Source organism: Hypanus sabinus, chromosome 19 (genome assembly GCF_030144855.1).
Source record: "Hypanus sabinus isolate sHypSab1 chromosome 19, sHypSab1.hap1, whole genome shotgun sequence".
Taxonomy (NCBI): Eukaryota; Metazoa; Chordata; class Chondrichthyes; order Myliobatiformes; family Dasyatidae; genus Hypanus; species Hypanus sabinus.
This window is the reverse complement of record NC_082724.1, coordinates 5,174,493-5,189,655: the sequence shown is the minus strand read 5'-3', so window position 1 is coordinate 5,189,655 and position 15,163 is coordinate 5,174,493. Positions and strand designations below refer to the sequence as shown.

General features: G+C 41.0%; 1 protein-coding gene across 4 annotated transcripts in view; it reads left to right on the top strand.

Moving 5' to 3' along the window:
* The window catches only part of eefsec (eukaryotic elongation factor, selenocysteine-tRNA-specific), a 454,525-nt gene that overhangs the window by 285,241 nt on the left and 154,121 nt on the right, over window positions 1-15,163 (top strand). For all 4 annotated transcript variants that reach the window (XM_059943929.1, XM_059943928.1, XM_059943930.1 and 1 more), the window contains exon 6: window positions 720-876. In XM_059943929.1, the coding sequence (XP_059799912.1) occupies window positions 720-876 (157 nt within the window). The remainder of the gene's footprint in view (window positions 1-719; window positions 877-15,163) is intronic.

Genomic DNA, 15,163 nt, shown 5'->3' with positions numbered 1-15,163 from the left:
TCACATGTACAGAGATACAATGGGAAGCTTGTCTTGATTCTGTTCATACAGATCAGATCTTTACACATTGATTGAGGGAGTACAAGGTAAAACAATAACAGAATGCAGAATAAAGTCTAACAGCTATGAAACAGCTATAAGGTATCTCAAAAGAGGATGCTGTCCAAGTTGCATGTCATCTTGGACAATGTCTCCCATCCACTCCATAATGTACTGGTTAGGCACGGGAATACATTCATGCAGAGGCTCATTCCACCAAGATGCAACACTGAACATCATAGGAAGTCATTCCTGCCTGTGGCCATCAAACTTTACAACTCCTCCCTCGGAGTGTCAGACACCCTGAGCCAGTAGGATGGTCCTGGATTCATTTCCACTTGTCATAATTATGATGATGATGATGATGATTATTATTATTATAGTTATGGATTTATTTTGCTATATCTCTACGCTATTCTTGGTTGGTGCGACTGTAACAAAACCCAATTTCCCTCGGGATTAATATAGTATGTCTGTCTGTCTGTAGAGAAAGTGCCTGTGATGCTGCTGCAAGTATGGTTTTCATTGCACCTGTGTAGAGAAGTGCTTTTGCAGACGATAATAAACTCAACCTTGACTTTGAGTGCACTCCACCAGCAAGTGTCAGCTTTCCAAGGAGTGAAATGGACGTTAATGACAGGTTGACTTCCCACTGAGGCTGTTTGTTTTCTCCCGTTCAGGTCTCAGATGATTACAGTGTCATTGGCCGTTCTCTGTTCAAGAAGGAGACCAACATTCAGCTGTTTGTCGGAATGAAGGTCAAACTGTCAACGGGTGAAGTTGGAGTGATCGACGGGGGCTTCGGCCAGAGCGGCAAATTCAAAATCCGAGTTCCAGGTAGGTGCTCACTTAGCCAAGGAATTACTTCAACAAGGGAGAAGTAAATTGCTCCCTCTGTACTTGTGCAAACTCCCCCAAAAAATGTGTCCAATTAGATCCCTCTTTCCCAGATCTGCTTCTTATTTTGCTCTAGGATGAGTGACAACATTTAAGTTTTCCTTTTTCTTAGTTTTGGTTAATTTTAGATGTGTTTTCTGTTTATTTTTAGCATTTGATGTCTTTGGTTATTGATAAACCAGCCAAATGATGCTTATTTTTTTTCCTTTTTATTCCAATTTTGGATGTGTATTCTACATTTTTAGTAAATTGGTGTTGTTAGTTATTGATAAACTTCAGCCAATCAATACATCAAGTTCCATTCTCAAGCACAAGTAAGTTGAATTTGGTAATAATATGTGGTATTTAAAATGAAATTACCTTCTTAAAACTTGCTATTATCTACCATATCACCATTGTCTTGCCACTGACCAGTGCAAACGATATATGAGGTAGGTCTGTGGTTTGTGGTTTGCATTTTGAAAGAAACATGATTGAAAATTTAAACTTTGCATTGATGACACTGGTTGCTATCAAAGTATTTTATCAATAAAATGAAACTTATTTCAGTAGTTAAGTTGCTACGATTTTCTTTTCTTTGATTTAAGTTAATTAAAACTGGAAAATGCACTCTTCAAATATTACTTGGTATGTAGTTATTTGCATATTGATTTATCGGACATCCATCTATCCCTGACATTTTCTTCTGAGATGGCTCATATATGTTCCTGATTTGATCTGAAGAGGAGAGGGTCTCCAAGAATAAAATCTAAAATTATTCTAACCCGAGATTTGCTTAAAATTGTTCTCCCATATTCAGCCCATTTTCCATATGATAATTCATCATCAAGGGATTATCATCACCTTCATTATATGCAATGTCATATGACGTGAGTGACCATGGTCTTGACCATGATTGTTCTTGGCAAATTTTTTTGCAGAAGTGGTTTGCCATTGCCTTCGCTTTACAAGATGGGTGACTCCAGCCATTATCAATACTCTACAGAGATATGTCTGTCTGTTATCAGTGGTCGCATAACCAAGACCTGTGATCTGCACCAGCTGCTCATATGACCATCCACCACCTGCTCTCATGGGTTCATGTGACCCTGATCGGGTGGTGGGGGGGGGGGGGAGAACAGGGGTCTAAGCAGGTGCTACACCTTGCCCAAGGGTGACCTGCAGGCCAGTAGAGGGAAGGAGCACCTTACACCTCCTTTGGTAGAGACGTATCTCCAGCCCACCACCCTCACCAAGAGCATTAACTCAATGTATAGTGGACAGAGTTGCTGATCTATATCCGCTATAGCCTTCAGAACAGATTTGTGGAGATGGAATGCTGATGAAGTATAAAACTGAAAAGAAAACTGGTTCTGACTAAACTTAATCTCAGTGTGGTCTTGATGACAGCAGTTAAATGGTACGCCAAGGGTGTGACACAGGCTCAGTTAATTAAATATGGTTTACTTGTGGAACACACACAAACTGCAGATCCTCTTCACCTATGGAGAGAAATAAATAGACAAGATTTTAGGCTGAGACCCTTCATCAGGTCTGGAAAGGAGGGAGTCAGAAACCAGATTAAGGTGGGGGGGGGAGTACAAGCTGGCCAGTGATAAGTGAAACCAGGTGAGGGGGAAGATAAGTAGGTGGGGGAGCAGAAGATAAAGTGAAAGATGAGTGATATAAGAGGAACACAAAATGCTAGAGGAACACAGCAGGTCAGGTAGCATCTTGGGAAAGAAATAAACAGAACATGTTTCAGGCTGAGACTCTTCATCAAGATCTTGATAAAAGGCTTTATCCCAAAACATTGTCCGTTTATTCCTTTCCCTAAATGCTGCCTGATCTGTGGAGTTCCTCCAGCACTCTGTGAGTGTTCTTCAAGATTTCCAGTGTCTGCAGAATTTTGTGTATTCATATTTGCACTTTGATTGTTTGTCAGTTTTATTTGTGTGTAGTTTTTCATTGATTCTATTGCCTTTCTTTTTTCTACTGTGAATATTTGCAAGAAAATGAATCTGTGGTGGTATATACATACTTTGATAATAAATTTACTTTGGACTTTAAACTTTGAACTTCGTGGTTTATTTAGATAGATTTTGAGTTGCTCATGTGTATCAAAGTTCAAAGTAAATTTATTATTGAAGTATGCATACTACATACAACCTTAGGATTCATCCCCTTACAGGCAAGGAAACCCAATAGAACCCATTAAGAAGAGATTTTCAAACACCTAATGGGCAGAAAACCATCTAGTTGTGTAAACAACTGAAGTTCACAAAAGTGAGTCCACTGCCATGAAGCCGGTCATCACTGCAGCTGATTCAGGAGCCTGTTAGCTGCAGGCCACAGCCTCAGTTCAGCGTACAGATGAGTAAACCTTACTAAGTAGTGAGCTGAGCCCGCCCATTCCTCGCTTCTGGCCCCTACACACTGACCTTTTCAATCTGGCCTGGTGCTTAAATCATCCAAGCCTTGGGTCATTGGTCGTTCCTCTCTCTCGGACTCGGGCCCCGCCACCTCGATTCAGCTTGTACCTGACCTTTCCAATTGGTTCATTGTTAATGTCCACTGTACTCAGCAAATCTGGTCCAACTTAGCATTTGCCTTCTTCTTCAGGCTGCTGGGGAATATTAGTGTACAGTCAAGCTTTGCAATGAAGTACTGTAGTACAGGGAGCCTCAGGACTCACACCACCAAGTTCAGGACTAGTTATTACCCCTCAACCATCAGGCTCTTAAACCAAAGTGATTAACTTCACTTGTCCCTCACTGAAATGTTCCCACAACCAATGGACTCACTTTCAAGGACTCTTCATCTCATGTTCTCGATGTTTATTGCTTATTTATTCATTATTCTTATTTCTTTCTTTTTGTATTTGCACACCAGTTGAATGCCCAAGTTGATACGGTCTTTTATTGATTATGTTATGGTTATGGTTATTGTTCTGATTTATTGAGTATGCCCTCAGAAAAATGAATCTTAGGGTTGCATATGGTGACATATATGTACTTTGAACTCGAGCTGTCCACATCATGGAAACCTGCCTGCATTTGGTCTATATCCCCATTAGCCTTTCCTGTCCAGGAGTCCATCAATCATATTTTAGATATCATTATACCATTTCCTCCAGCTCTTCATTCCATATACCTAGCTCTGTGTGCAAAGATTTATCCTCAGGTCGACTTCAAATCTTTCCCCTTGACTTTCAGGCTCCCCTACCCTGGAGAAAAAGTCTGCCACTGTTCACTTTATCTATGCCCCTCATGATTTTGTAAACCTTTATAGGGTCAGACCTCAGCCACCTTTTGTCCAGGGGAAAGCTGCCAGACCTCATTAACATCTTGTAGATGTTTTCTGCAATACTTTTGATTTAATAACATCCTGGCAATCAGAATGGCACACAATATCCCTGTAAAACTTTCCCATCCATGTTCCTTCCTTTCTTGTATGTCTAAAATATAGTAATGAGTGGACTCAGATTTGAGGAGTAAAATTTCTAAACTTGCAGAAGTTTGGAGTCAATTGTAAACAATGTGGAACACACTCCAGTCCACATCTAGGGCCAAGTGGTGGAAAAGGTGAGCAGCTTCAAGTTCCTGGTGTCAACACCTTAGAGGATCTGTCCTGGGCCTAACATATTGATGGAATCACGAAGAAGTCACAACAACTGCTATAATTCATGATAAGGTTAAGGAGATTTAGTATGTGACCAAAGACTTTTGCTCAAAAGGTCTTTTGAGACCAACGAGCAAATTTCTACACATGTACCATGTTTGTTTTGTTTATTTAACTTCATATTTCTTATTGTAACTTTTGGTAATGTTTTAATGTTTGTCACTGTACTGCCACAAAATAAAAAAAATTCACAAGATATGTCCGTGATAATGAACTAGTTGTGAGGATGACAAGATGCACATGAGTTGACTGAATTGAATAAGCAAACATGGCATGTTTGCAGTGCAGTCCAGTCATCACCATCGTCATCATCATTATGTGCCATGTCGTATGACGTGAGCCTTCCTGTCCATGTGGGTTGCTCAACGATTGCACTTTCTGTAATCTTTGGGCTCCTGTTCCTCCTCCCTGATGGTAATAATGCAAAAAGACAGCTCCCAGATGGAGAGGTTCCTCAGTGCTGGGCAGTCATGGTCTTTCCATGACTATGATTGTTCTTAGTAACTGTTTCTACAGAAGTGGTTTGCCATTGCCATCTTCTGGGCAGTGTCTTTACAAGAGGGGTGACCCCACCCATTATCAATACTCCTTCGCGAATGTCTGCCTCGCATCAGTGGTCACACAACCAGGACTTGTGATGTGCACCAGCTACTTATACAGGCATCCACTACCTCCACCATTGACTTCACATGATCCTGATCAGGGGCTAAGCAGGTGATACACCTTGCTGAAGGGTGACCTACAGGCTAATGGAGAAAAGGAGCACCTTACACCTCCTTTGATAGACACATATCTGCACCGTACCACCCAAAGAGTATAGAGTAATACATTTTAAAAATCACTGTAAGTTAGAATAAGTATTCAAAAGAGGAACAGTGAGATAGTGTTCATGGGTTCATAGACCATTCAGAAATCTGACGGTGGAGGGAAAGAAGCTGTTTCTAAGATTAAAACAGATTTAATTAGTTTGACACATCTTGGGCTGAAGGGCCTGTTCCTGTATCCTTACTGTTCTGTGTTCTACATTCTGGAAGAGTACTGTGCACCTTAGAGTAGCTGTGGCCCTGATCTCAATATCATTGAGGTTGTCTGGGATTACCAGGAGAGACAGAAGCAAACAAGACAACCAAGATCTGCTGAGAAACTGTGGCAAGTTCTCCAAGATGCTTGGAACAACCTACTAGCTGATATTCTACCTAAGAGAATTGATGCAGTTTTAAAGGCAAAGAGTGGTCACACCAAATATTAAAAACAAGAGAAAATCTGCAGATGCTGGAAATCTGGGCAACACACACAAAATGCTGAATGAACTCAGCAGGCCAGGCAGCATCTATGGAAAAAAGTACAGTTGACAATTCCGGCCGAAACCCTTAGGCAGGGCTGGTGAAGGGTTTCAGCCCAAAACATTGACTGTACTTTTTTCCATAGACGCTGCCTGGCCTGCTGAGTTCCTCCAACATTCTGTGTGTGTTGCTCACATCAAGTATTGATTTAATTTATTTTTTTGCTGTTTACTGCTCTTTATGGTAATTTTCTGATATTTAGAAACTTTTCATTATCTTTGAAGACATCACCAGTTGACAGAATTCTCTTTGACGTGTACCTAAGACTTTTGCACAATGTTGTACGTGTACATATTCCTTGAACATATTGAGAGAGAGAGAGAAAGATGGAGGGAATCAGAGGATACAGGTTTAATGGAAATGGCTGAGCCGAGTGACTATCATTGACAAATTCCACAGGATCCAAAGCTAAAACTGTTCACTTCTGCCATCACTGGACACCACAGAGTCGAGATGTGGAGCCCAGTCTTTCTGCCATCATCAGGTTCTCTCTCATGCCATGCCAAACATAAAATGCATAAAATCATGTGGGACATAGTCAGGGTGAATGCACACAGTCTTTTACCTAGGGTTGGGGAATCAAGAACTAGAAACCATAGATTTAAGGTGTGAAGGGAAAGGTTAATAGGAACCTGGGGGGCGGGGGTAATTGTTGCACCCAGAGAGTGGTCGGTATGTGGAATGAGCTTCTAGAACAGGGGTTCTTAAACATTTTTATGCCATGGATCCCTTTGACTGTCCGGTGAAACCTATGGACCCTTTCTCAGAATAATATATTTAAATATATATAATCAAAGGCATAGTGTTACAAACAACACTAATTATATTGAAATACAGTTATCAAAATATTTTAAAAAACAGATTTGTGATATAGTAGTACTGTGTATGTGCTTCTTTCTTAATATATTAAATAATAAGAGTATACATTTAAAATACAGGCAAGTTAAAACTAATTTTTATTTTTAAAGACATCTCAGTGTGAAGGCTGTTGTTGCTTAGCCTGAATAAGAACATTAAACTGTGGGGTGGTCTTTAACAAAACAACATTCATGTCATGTTGAACATCCAATCGATTTCTAACTGTTAGTGGTTCATGAAAATAAAGATGAAAATGTTTTCCTGTCCAAGTTTACGGATCTTCTGGAACCTATCCATGGACCCAGTTTTAGAGGATTTCGTTAAGGCAGGTGTATTAACATCATTTAAGAGGTACTTGAACATGGGTAGGAAGGATTAGAGGGAGGATAATGGCCAAATATGGGCAAATGGAACCAGGTTGGATTGGCTGGCGTGGACCAGTTGGGCCAAAGGGCCTGCTTCTGGGTTATATGGCTCTATGTGTAAATGGAAAAAGAATAAAGGATCTCCCCCTTGAGAAATGCAATAAAACTGCAGATGCTAGAAATGTGAGATAAAATTGTAAGATGCTGAGAATACAATTAAAAGCAATCAAAGCTTAACAGACGTTATTTGAATGGACAAGGAGTTAATGATAAGATTGAAGAGCTGACGGCACAGAGAGCAACATATGAGCTGGTTGAGTCTACAGCCTTCTGCGGCCTCCATTGATCCAGTGCATCCGAGCCCTCATACCAAGCAGTGATGTGACCAGTCAGTATGCTCTCCACCGTATATCTACAAAAATTTACAAGACTCTTTCGTGACATACCAATTCTCCTGAATCTTTTTTTTAAATTATTATTTGGAGATACAGAGTGGTAGCAGGCTCTTCCAGGACAACGTGCCCATGCTGTCCAGTTATAACCATGTGACCAATTAACCCACCAACCAGTACATCTTTGGAATGTGGGAGGAAACCAGAGCACCCGGAGGAAACCTGGTCATGGGAAAACATAGAAACTCTATACAGACAGTGACGGGAAATAAACCCAATCACTGACGCTGTAATAACGATATGCTAACGGTTATGAGACTGTACCACCCAAGCTTATTGGTAGTAAAATCTTCTGTGATGCCCTGAGCTTGTAAATGATTCTTTGTATTTCTTTTTATTTCTGCCTATTACCTTTTATGGGATCTTTCTGTGCACAGATGGGATGCAGTGTTTCCTATGGTAACTTGAAAGTAATTTTGGCTGGCCGTCAAGTGTTATGAAGAGTTCCATCATAAATTCAAGTTTTGTTTTTTTGGCAAGGGTTTCTGTGAGTGAAATGATTGATGTGGAGGGTAGATGTCAAGCACAGTTCAGATCCCTGCTTGGGGCTGCGGGAGTGTCTGCCGTGGTTTGTGGCGAAAGGGGAACGTTTCCTGTGGAGAGTTTTTCTTTCCTCAGTGTCACTCTGCACATTACCTCTGGCCTATGTGCAGTTTTATTCAGGGCATATTCAAAATGCAACAACTGAACCCATCTTCAAAGGGTTTTTTGACGTAAAATGCTTGTGGTTAAATGGCACCGGATGTTAGTTTCCTGGCAGAATTCCTAATTAAAACCATTTCAGACCAATGTTTTACAATAAATAGCTGATTAATGTGTCTTAAAAATAAAAAATAGAAATTCCAATCTGCTTTAACCCTTCACATGCTGATAGTTCCAGAGAATTCCTTTACTCCGTAGTGCAAAGTTGAAAGTGAATTTATTATCAAAGTACATATATGTCACCATATACAACCCTGAGATTCATTTTCTTGTGGGCATACTCAATAAATCCAATACCATAATGGAATCCATGGAAGACTATATCAACAGGACAGCACAAGAAAAGAAAAAGAAATGATGATGATGATAATAATAATATAGATAGATAAATAGATAGATAGACTGATAAATAAATAAGCAAGCAAGCCAGTAATAAATATAGAGATCATGAGATGTAGAGTCCTTGAAAGTGAGTCCATAGATTGTGGGAACAGTTCAGTGATGGGGCAAGTAAAGGTACTCTCTCTGGTTCAAGAGCCTGATGGCTGAGGGGTAATTACTGTTCCTGAACCTGATCGTGTGAATCCTAAGGCTCTTGCTTCTTCCTGAAGGCAGCATCCAGAAGAGAGCGTGTCCTGGCCAGTGGGGGTCCTTGATAACGGATGCTGCTTTCCTGCAGCAACGCTCCATGTAGGTGTGGTTGATGGTGGAGAGGGCTTTACCTATGATGGACTGGGCCATATCCACTAATATTTGTAGGATTTTCTATTCAAGGGCACTTTCATACCAGGCTGTGATGCTGCCAGTCAATATACACTCCACTGCACATCTATAGAAGATTGTCGAAGTTTTAGATGTCACATCAAGTCTTTGCAAACTCCTAAAGATGTCAAGGAGCTGCCATACTTTCTTCATAATTGCACTTATGTGCTGGGCCCAGGACAAGTCTTCTGAAATTATAACACCGAGGAATTTAAAGTTGCTGACCCTCTCCACTCTGATCCTCTGATGAGGACTGGCTGATGGGCCTCCAGTTTCCTACTCCTGAAGACAATAATCAGCTCCTTGGTCTTGCTGACATTGGGTGAGAGGTTGTTGTAGCTGCACGCATCCAGATTGTCATTCTCCTTCCTGTCTGCTGATTCGTCACCACCTTTGATTTGGTCCACAACAGTATCAAGTATGGCATTGAAACTGTGCTTAGCCTCACAGTCGTAAGTATAAAGCAAGTAGAGCAGGGGGCTAAGCACACAGCCTTGTGGTGCACCTGTGCTGACGGAGATTGTGGAGGAGAAATTGTTGCCAATCCGAACTGGCTGGGGTCTGCAAGTGAGGAAATCAAGGATCCAATTGCACAAGGAGGTATTGAAGCCAATGTGTTGGAGCTTATTGATTAGTTTTAAGGGGATGATAGTATTGAATGCTGAGTTGTAGTTGATAAGGAGCATCTTGATATATGTATCTTTGCTGTCCAGATGTTACAGGGTTGAGTGAAAAGTCAATGAAATAGCATCTGCAGTGGACCTCTTGTGCTGGTAGGCCAAGTCACTTCTCAGGCAGGAGTTGAAATGTTTTATCACCAACCTCTAAAAACACTTCATCACTGTGGATATATATGCTACTGGTTGATAGTCATTGAGGCAGGTTACCGTGGTCTTTGTAGGCATTGTAGCTTGCTTGAAGAAGGTGGCTGCCTCAGACTGTCGAGGCAAGAGGTTAAAAATATCAGTGAACACTCCAGCCTGTTGATCAGCACAGGTCTTTAGTACTCGGTTAGATACCCCATCTGGTCTGATGGTTTCCGTGGGCTCGTTCTCCTGAAGGATGCTCTCACGTTGGCCTCAGGGACAAGTCACAGGGGGCTGAAGAACTTTATAATGGGCCATCAGGGCCCGTGGGAGTGTGTGATGGATCATCGAGGGATGTGGGAGTGTGTGATGGATCATTAGGGGCTATAGGAGTTTGTGCAAAAGAAATTAAACAATTTGTCTTGCTTTATTCTTCTCTTCCAATCAATTGAATATTTTGAGACACAGTTTGGTAACAGGCCCAGTGAATCCACAATGACCAAATACATCCATGTGACCTACTGACCCATACGTTTTTGGACTGTGGGAGGAAACCCTTGTGGTCACAGAGAGAACTTGCAAACTCCTTACAGATGGTGGCATAACTGAGCCTGTTTGCTTGTGCTGCAATACAATTAGGCTAACAATTACATAAGGGGTAATTAAATAGGCATGAATAGGTGGTTGGTAGAAGGAGGAGATTCAAAATTAAAGATAAGCTTTATTTGTCACACGACATGGAAGCATACGGTGAAATGCGTTGTTTGCGTCAACAAACAACATAGTCTGAAGGTGCGCTGTGGGCAGCCCACAGGAGTCACCGTGCCTCCTGCGCCAACATAGCTCGCACAGAACTTACTAATCCTAACCCATACATCTTTGAAATGTGGGAGGAAACTGGAGCACCCAGAGGAAGCTCACTCAGTCATGGAAGAAAGCACAAATTTCTTACAGACAGCAGCAGAATCGAACCCAGGTCACTGGTGCTGTAATACCGTTACGCCACCATGTACCAGGTTGGTAGATTTTTGATTAGTCAGGGCATGAAAGGCTATGGGGGAAGACAGGAGATTGAGCCTGAGAGGAAAAATGGATCAGCCATGATGAAGTGGTGGAACAGACTCAATGGGCCAAATGGCCTAACTCTGCACCTGTATCTTATGGTCTAATGGAAATGCATACCTAATACCCCAATGCATACCTACCCTACTGTATTTCTTATGCAGTTCTTAAAGAAAGTTAAACTTTTATTCCATTGCCTACTTGGAGTGGAGGAAAGCATCTTCTAGACAAGTTCAGAGTCAAAGAAAATACAGCGCAGGTACTGGCCCTTCAGCCCAAGCAGTCCATGCTGACAACGTTGCCCTCCCAGCTAATCCCAACTTTCTGTATTCAGCCCTTATCCCTCCCAGCTGCATCCTTCCATGTACCTGTGACCTTAATCTAACTGCAAGAGTAAACGGGCCCTGATGGCAATTATATCCAGGCCTCCCAACAGTAGCTGGGATGTGGACCACAGGTTACAACGGGAAATAGAAAAGACATGTCAAAAGGGCAATGTTATGATAGTCATGGGAGATTTCAACATGCAGATCAATTAGAAAAATCAGATTGGTAATAGATCTCAAGAGACTAAGTTTATTGAATGGCTACAAGATGGCTTTTTAAAGCAGTTTCTCATTGAGCCTGCTCGGGGATCAGCTATACTGGCTAGGGTGTTATGTAATGAATTGGAGGTGATTAGGGAGCTTAAGGTAAAAGAGCCCTTAGGAGACAGTGATCACAATATGACTGATTTCAACTTGAAACTTGATAGGGAGAAAGTAAAATCTGATATAGCACTATTTCAGTAGAGTAAAGGAAATTACAGTGGTATGAAAGAGGAGTTGGCCAAAGTAAATTGGAAAGAGAGTGGCTGGAATGACAGCAGAGCAGCAATGATGTGAGTTTCTGGAAAAAAAAATGAGTAAGGTACAGATAGATGTATTCCAAAAATAAAGAAATACTCAAATGGCAAAATAGTACAACCGTGGCTGACAAGGGAAGTCAACGCTAGTGAAAAAGCAAAAGTGAGGGCATCCAACAAAACAAAAATTAGTGGGAAGACAGAGGACTGGGAAGCTTTTAAAAACCTATAGATTGTAACTAAAAGAATCATTAGCAGGGAAAGAGATGAAATATGAAAGCAAGCTAGCAAACAATATCAAAGTGGACAGTAAAAGCTTTTACAAGTGTGTAAAAATAAGAGAGATGTGCGTGGATATAGGATCACTAGAAAATGAGGCTGGAGAAGTAATAACAGGGGACAAGGAGATGGCAGATGGACTAAATGAGTATTTTGCATCAGTCTTCACTGTGGCAGACACTAGTAGTGTTTGAAGATATTGAAGGTTGTGAGGGAAGAGAAGTGAATGCAGTTACTATTACAAAGGAGAAGGTGCTTAAAAATCAGAAAGACCTAAAGGAACACAAGTCACCTGGGCCAGATGAACTGCATCCGGAGGACTGGAAAATTACAAATGTCACTCCACTTTTTTAAGAAAGGAGGAAGGCAGCAGAAAGGAAATTATTGACCAGTTAACCTGACCTTACTGGTTGGGAAGATGTTGGAGTCAACTATTAAGGATGAGGTTATTGAATACTTGCTGACATAGGACAAGATAGGACAAAGTCAGCATGGTTTCCTTCAGAGAAAATCTTCCTTGATGAACCTGTTGGAATTGTTTGATGAGATTACAAGTAGGATATATTAGAATCAGGTTTATTACCACTGGCATGTATCATGAAATTTGTTAACTTAGCAGAAGCAGTTCAATACAATACATAATATAGTATAAGAGACAGAAAATAATAATAATAAATAAGTCAATTAAGTAAATCAACTACATATATTGAATAGATTAAAAATTGCGCAAAAAATAGAAATAATATATATTAAAAATTGAGGTAGTGTTCATGGGTTCAGTGTCCATTTAGGAATTGGATGGCAGAGGGGAAAAAGCTGTTCGTAAATCGCTGAGTTAGTGCTGGGGGTCCTTAATAATGGACGCTGCCTTTCTGAGACTCTGCTCCTTGAAGATGTCTTGGGACTTTGCAGGCTCGTACCCAAGATGGAGTTGACTAAATTTACAACCCTTTGCAGCTTCTTTCAGTCCTGTGCAGTAGCCCCCTCCCCCCATACCAGACAGTGATGCAGCTTGTCAGAATGCTCTCCGCAGTACATCTATAGAAGTTTATAAAGGGGATGCAGTGGATGTTGTACATTTGGACTTTCAGAAGGCCTTTGACAAGGTGCCTCACGTGAGACTGCTTACCAAGTTAAGAGTAAGTCTGTGATATTACAGGAAAGTTACTGGCATGGTTAGGGTATTTGCCTGATTGGGAGGTAGCGAGTAGGAATAAAAGGATCCTTTTCTGGTTGACTGCCAGTGACTAGTGGTGTTCCGCAGGGGTCTGTGTTGGGACCACTTCTTTTTATGCTGTATATGAATGATTTAGATGATGAAATAGATGGCTTAGTCGCCAAGTTTGCAGATGATATGAGGATTGGTGGAGGGGCAAGTAGTGTTGAGGAAGCAGGTAGGCTGCAGAAGGACTTAGATTAGGAGAATGGGCAAGAAAGTGGCAAATGAAATACAATGTTAGAAAATGCATAGTCATGTACTTTGGTAGTAGAAATAAATGTGCAGACTATTTTCTACATGGGAAGAAAATCCAAAAATCTAGATGTAAAGAACACTCTAAAGGTTAACTTGCAGTTGAGTTGATGGTGAGGAAGGCAAACGCAATGTTAGTATTAATTTTAAGAGGTCGAGAATACAAGAGCAGGGATGTGATGCTGAGGCTTTATAAAACACTGGTGAGGTCTCACCTTGAGTACTGTGAACAGTTCTGGGCTCCTTATTAAAGAAAAGATGTGCTGGCGTTGCAGAGTGTTCAGAGAAGGTTCACATGGATGAAAGTGGGAATGAAAGGGTTATCGTATGAGGATTATTTGATAGCTCTTGGCCTGTACTCACTGGAGTTTAGAAGAATGAGGGAGGATCTCATTGAAACCTTTTGAATGTTGAAAGGCCCAGACAGAGTAGATGTGGAAAGGAAGTTTCCCATGGTGGGGGAGTTTAAGACAAGAGGACTCAGCCTCAGGATAGAGGGGTATCCATTTAAAACAGAGAGAAATTTATTTTGCCAGAGGGTGGTAACTTTGTGGAATTTATTACCACAGGCAGCTGTGGAGACCAGGTCATTGGGTATATTTAAGGCAGAGCTTGCTAAGTTCTTGATTGGACATGGCATCAATGGCTATGGAGTGAAGGTCAGGGAGTGGGGCTGAGGATGGAAAAGAAAGATCAGCCATGATCAAATAGCGGAGCAGACTCAATGAGTCAAATGGCCTAATTCTACCCCTATGTCTTATGGTCTACTATGACCTTGCACCAAATTTTCTACCGCACTGTCCTTTCTCTGTAACTGTAATGCTGTTGTTGTGTTACTATGTAGTACCTGAATGCATTCTTGTCATGAATTGATCTGTGTGAAAAATGTGCAAAACAAGGTCTCACTGCACCCTGTAGGTGTATCCTGGTTGTTCACAAAACCTATGAACTAACTTTCAAGGACTCCATCTCATGGTCTCAATATTTATTGCTTATTTATTATTATTATTATTATTATTTTCTTTGTTTGTATTTGCACAGTTTATAATTTTGTGCACACTGGTTGTCCATTTTGTTGTATGTGGTTTTTCATTGAGTCTGTTGTGTTTCTTTGTATTCACTGTGAATGCCAGCAAAAAAAATAAAGCTGAGGATTGTATATGGTGACGTATATGTATATGTACATAGACAATAAATTTACTTTGAACTTTGAACTTTTGAGATGTGGCAACCAATTTACCAGTGTTTCTTAAATGATGCTATTGTACCTGCCTCAACCACTCCTCCTGGTAGTTTGTTACACATACCCAACACTCTCTGGGTGAAAAAGTCACCCCCAAGTTCCTTTTAAATCCTTACCCTCTATAATCCTGAGATTCATTTCCTCGTGTGCATCACTGTAGCATAGTAATTATAACAGGATCAATGAAAGGTCGACTGGAGCGCAACAAACTGTGCAAATGCACATATACGTAAATAATAGGAGCATGAGATATTGAGATAAAGAGTCCTTGAAGTGAGATCATGGGCAAGTGAGTGTAGTTTTCCCCTTTTATTCAAGAGCCTGATGGTTGTGGGGTAGTAGCTGTACTTGAACCTGGTGTTGTGAGCTTTGAAGCTCTT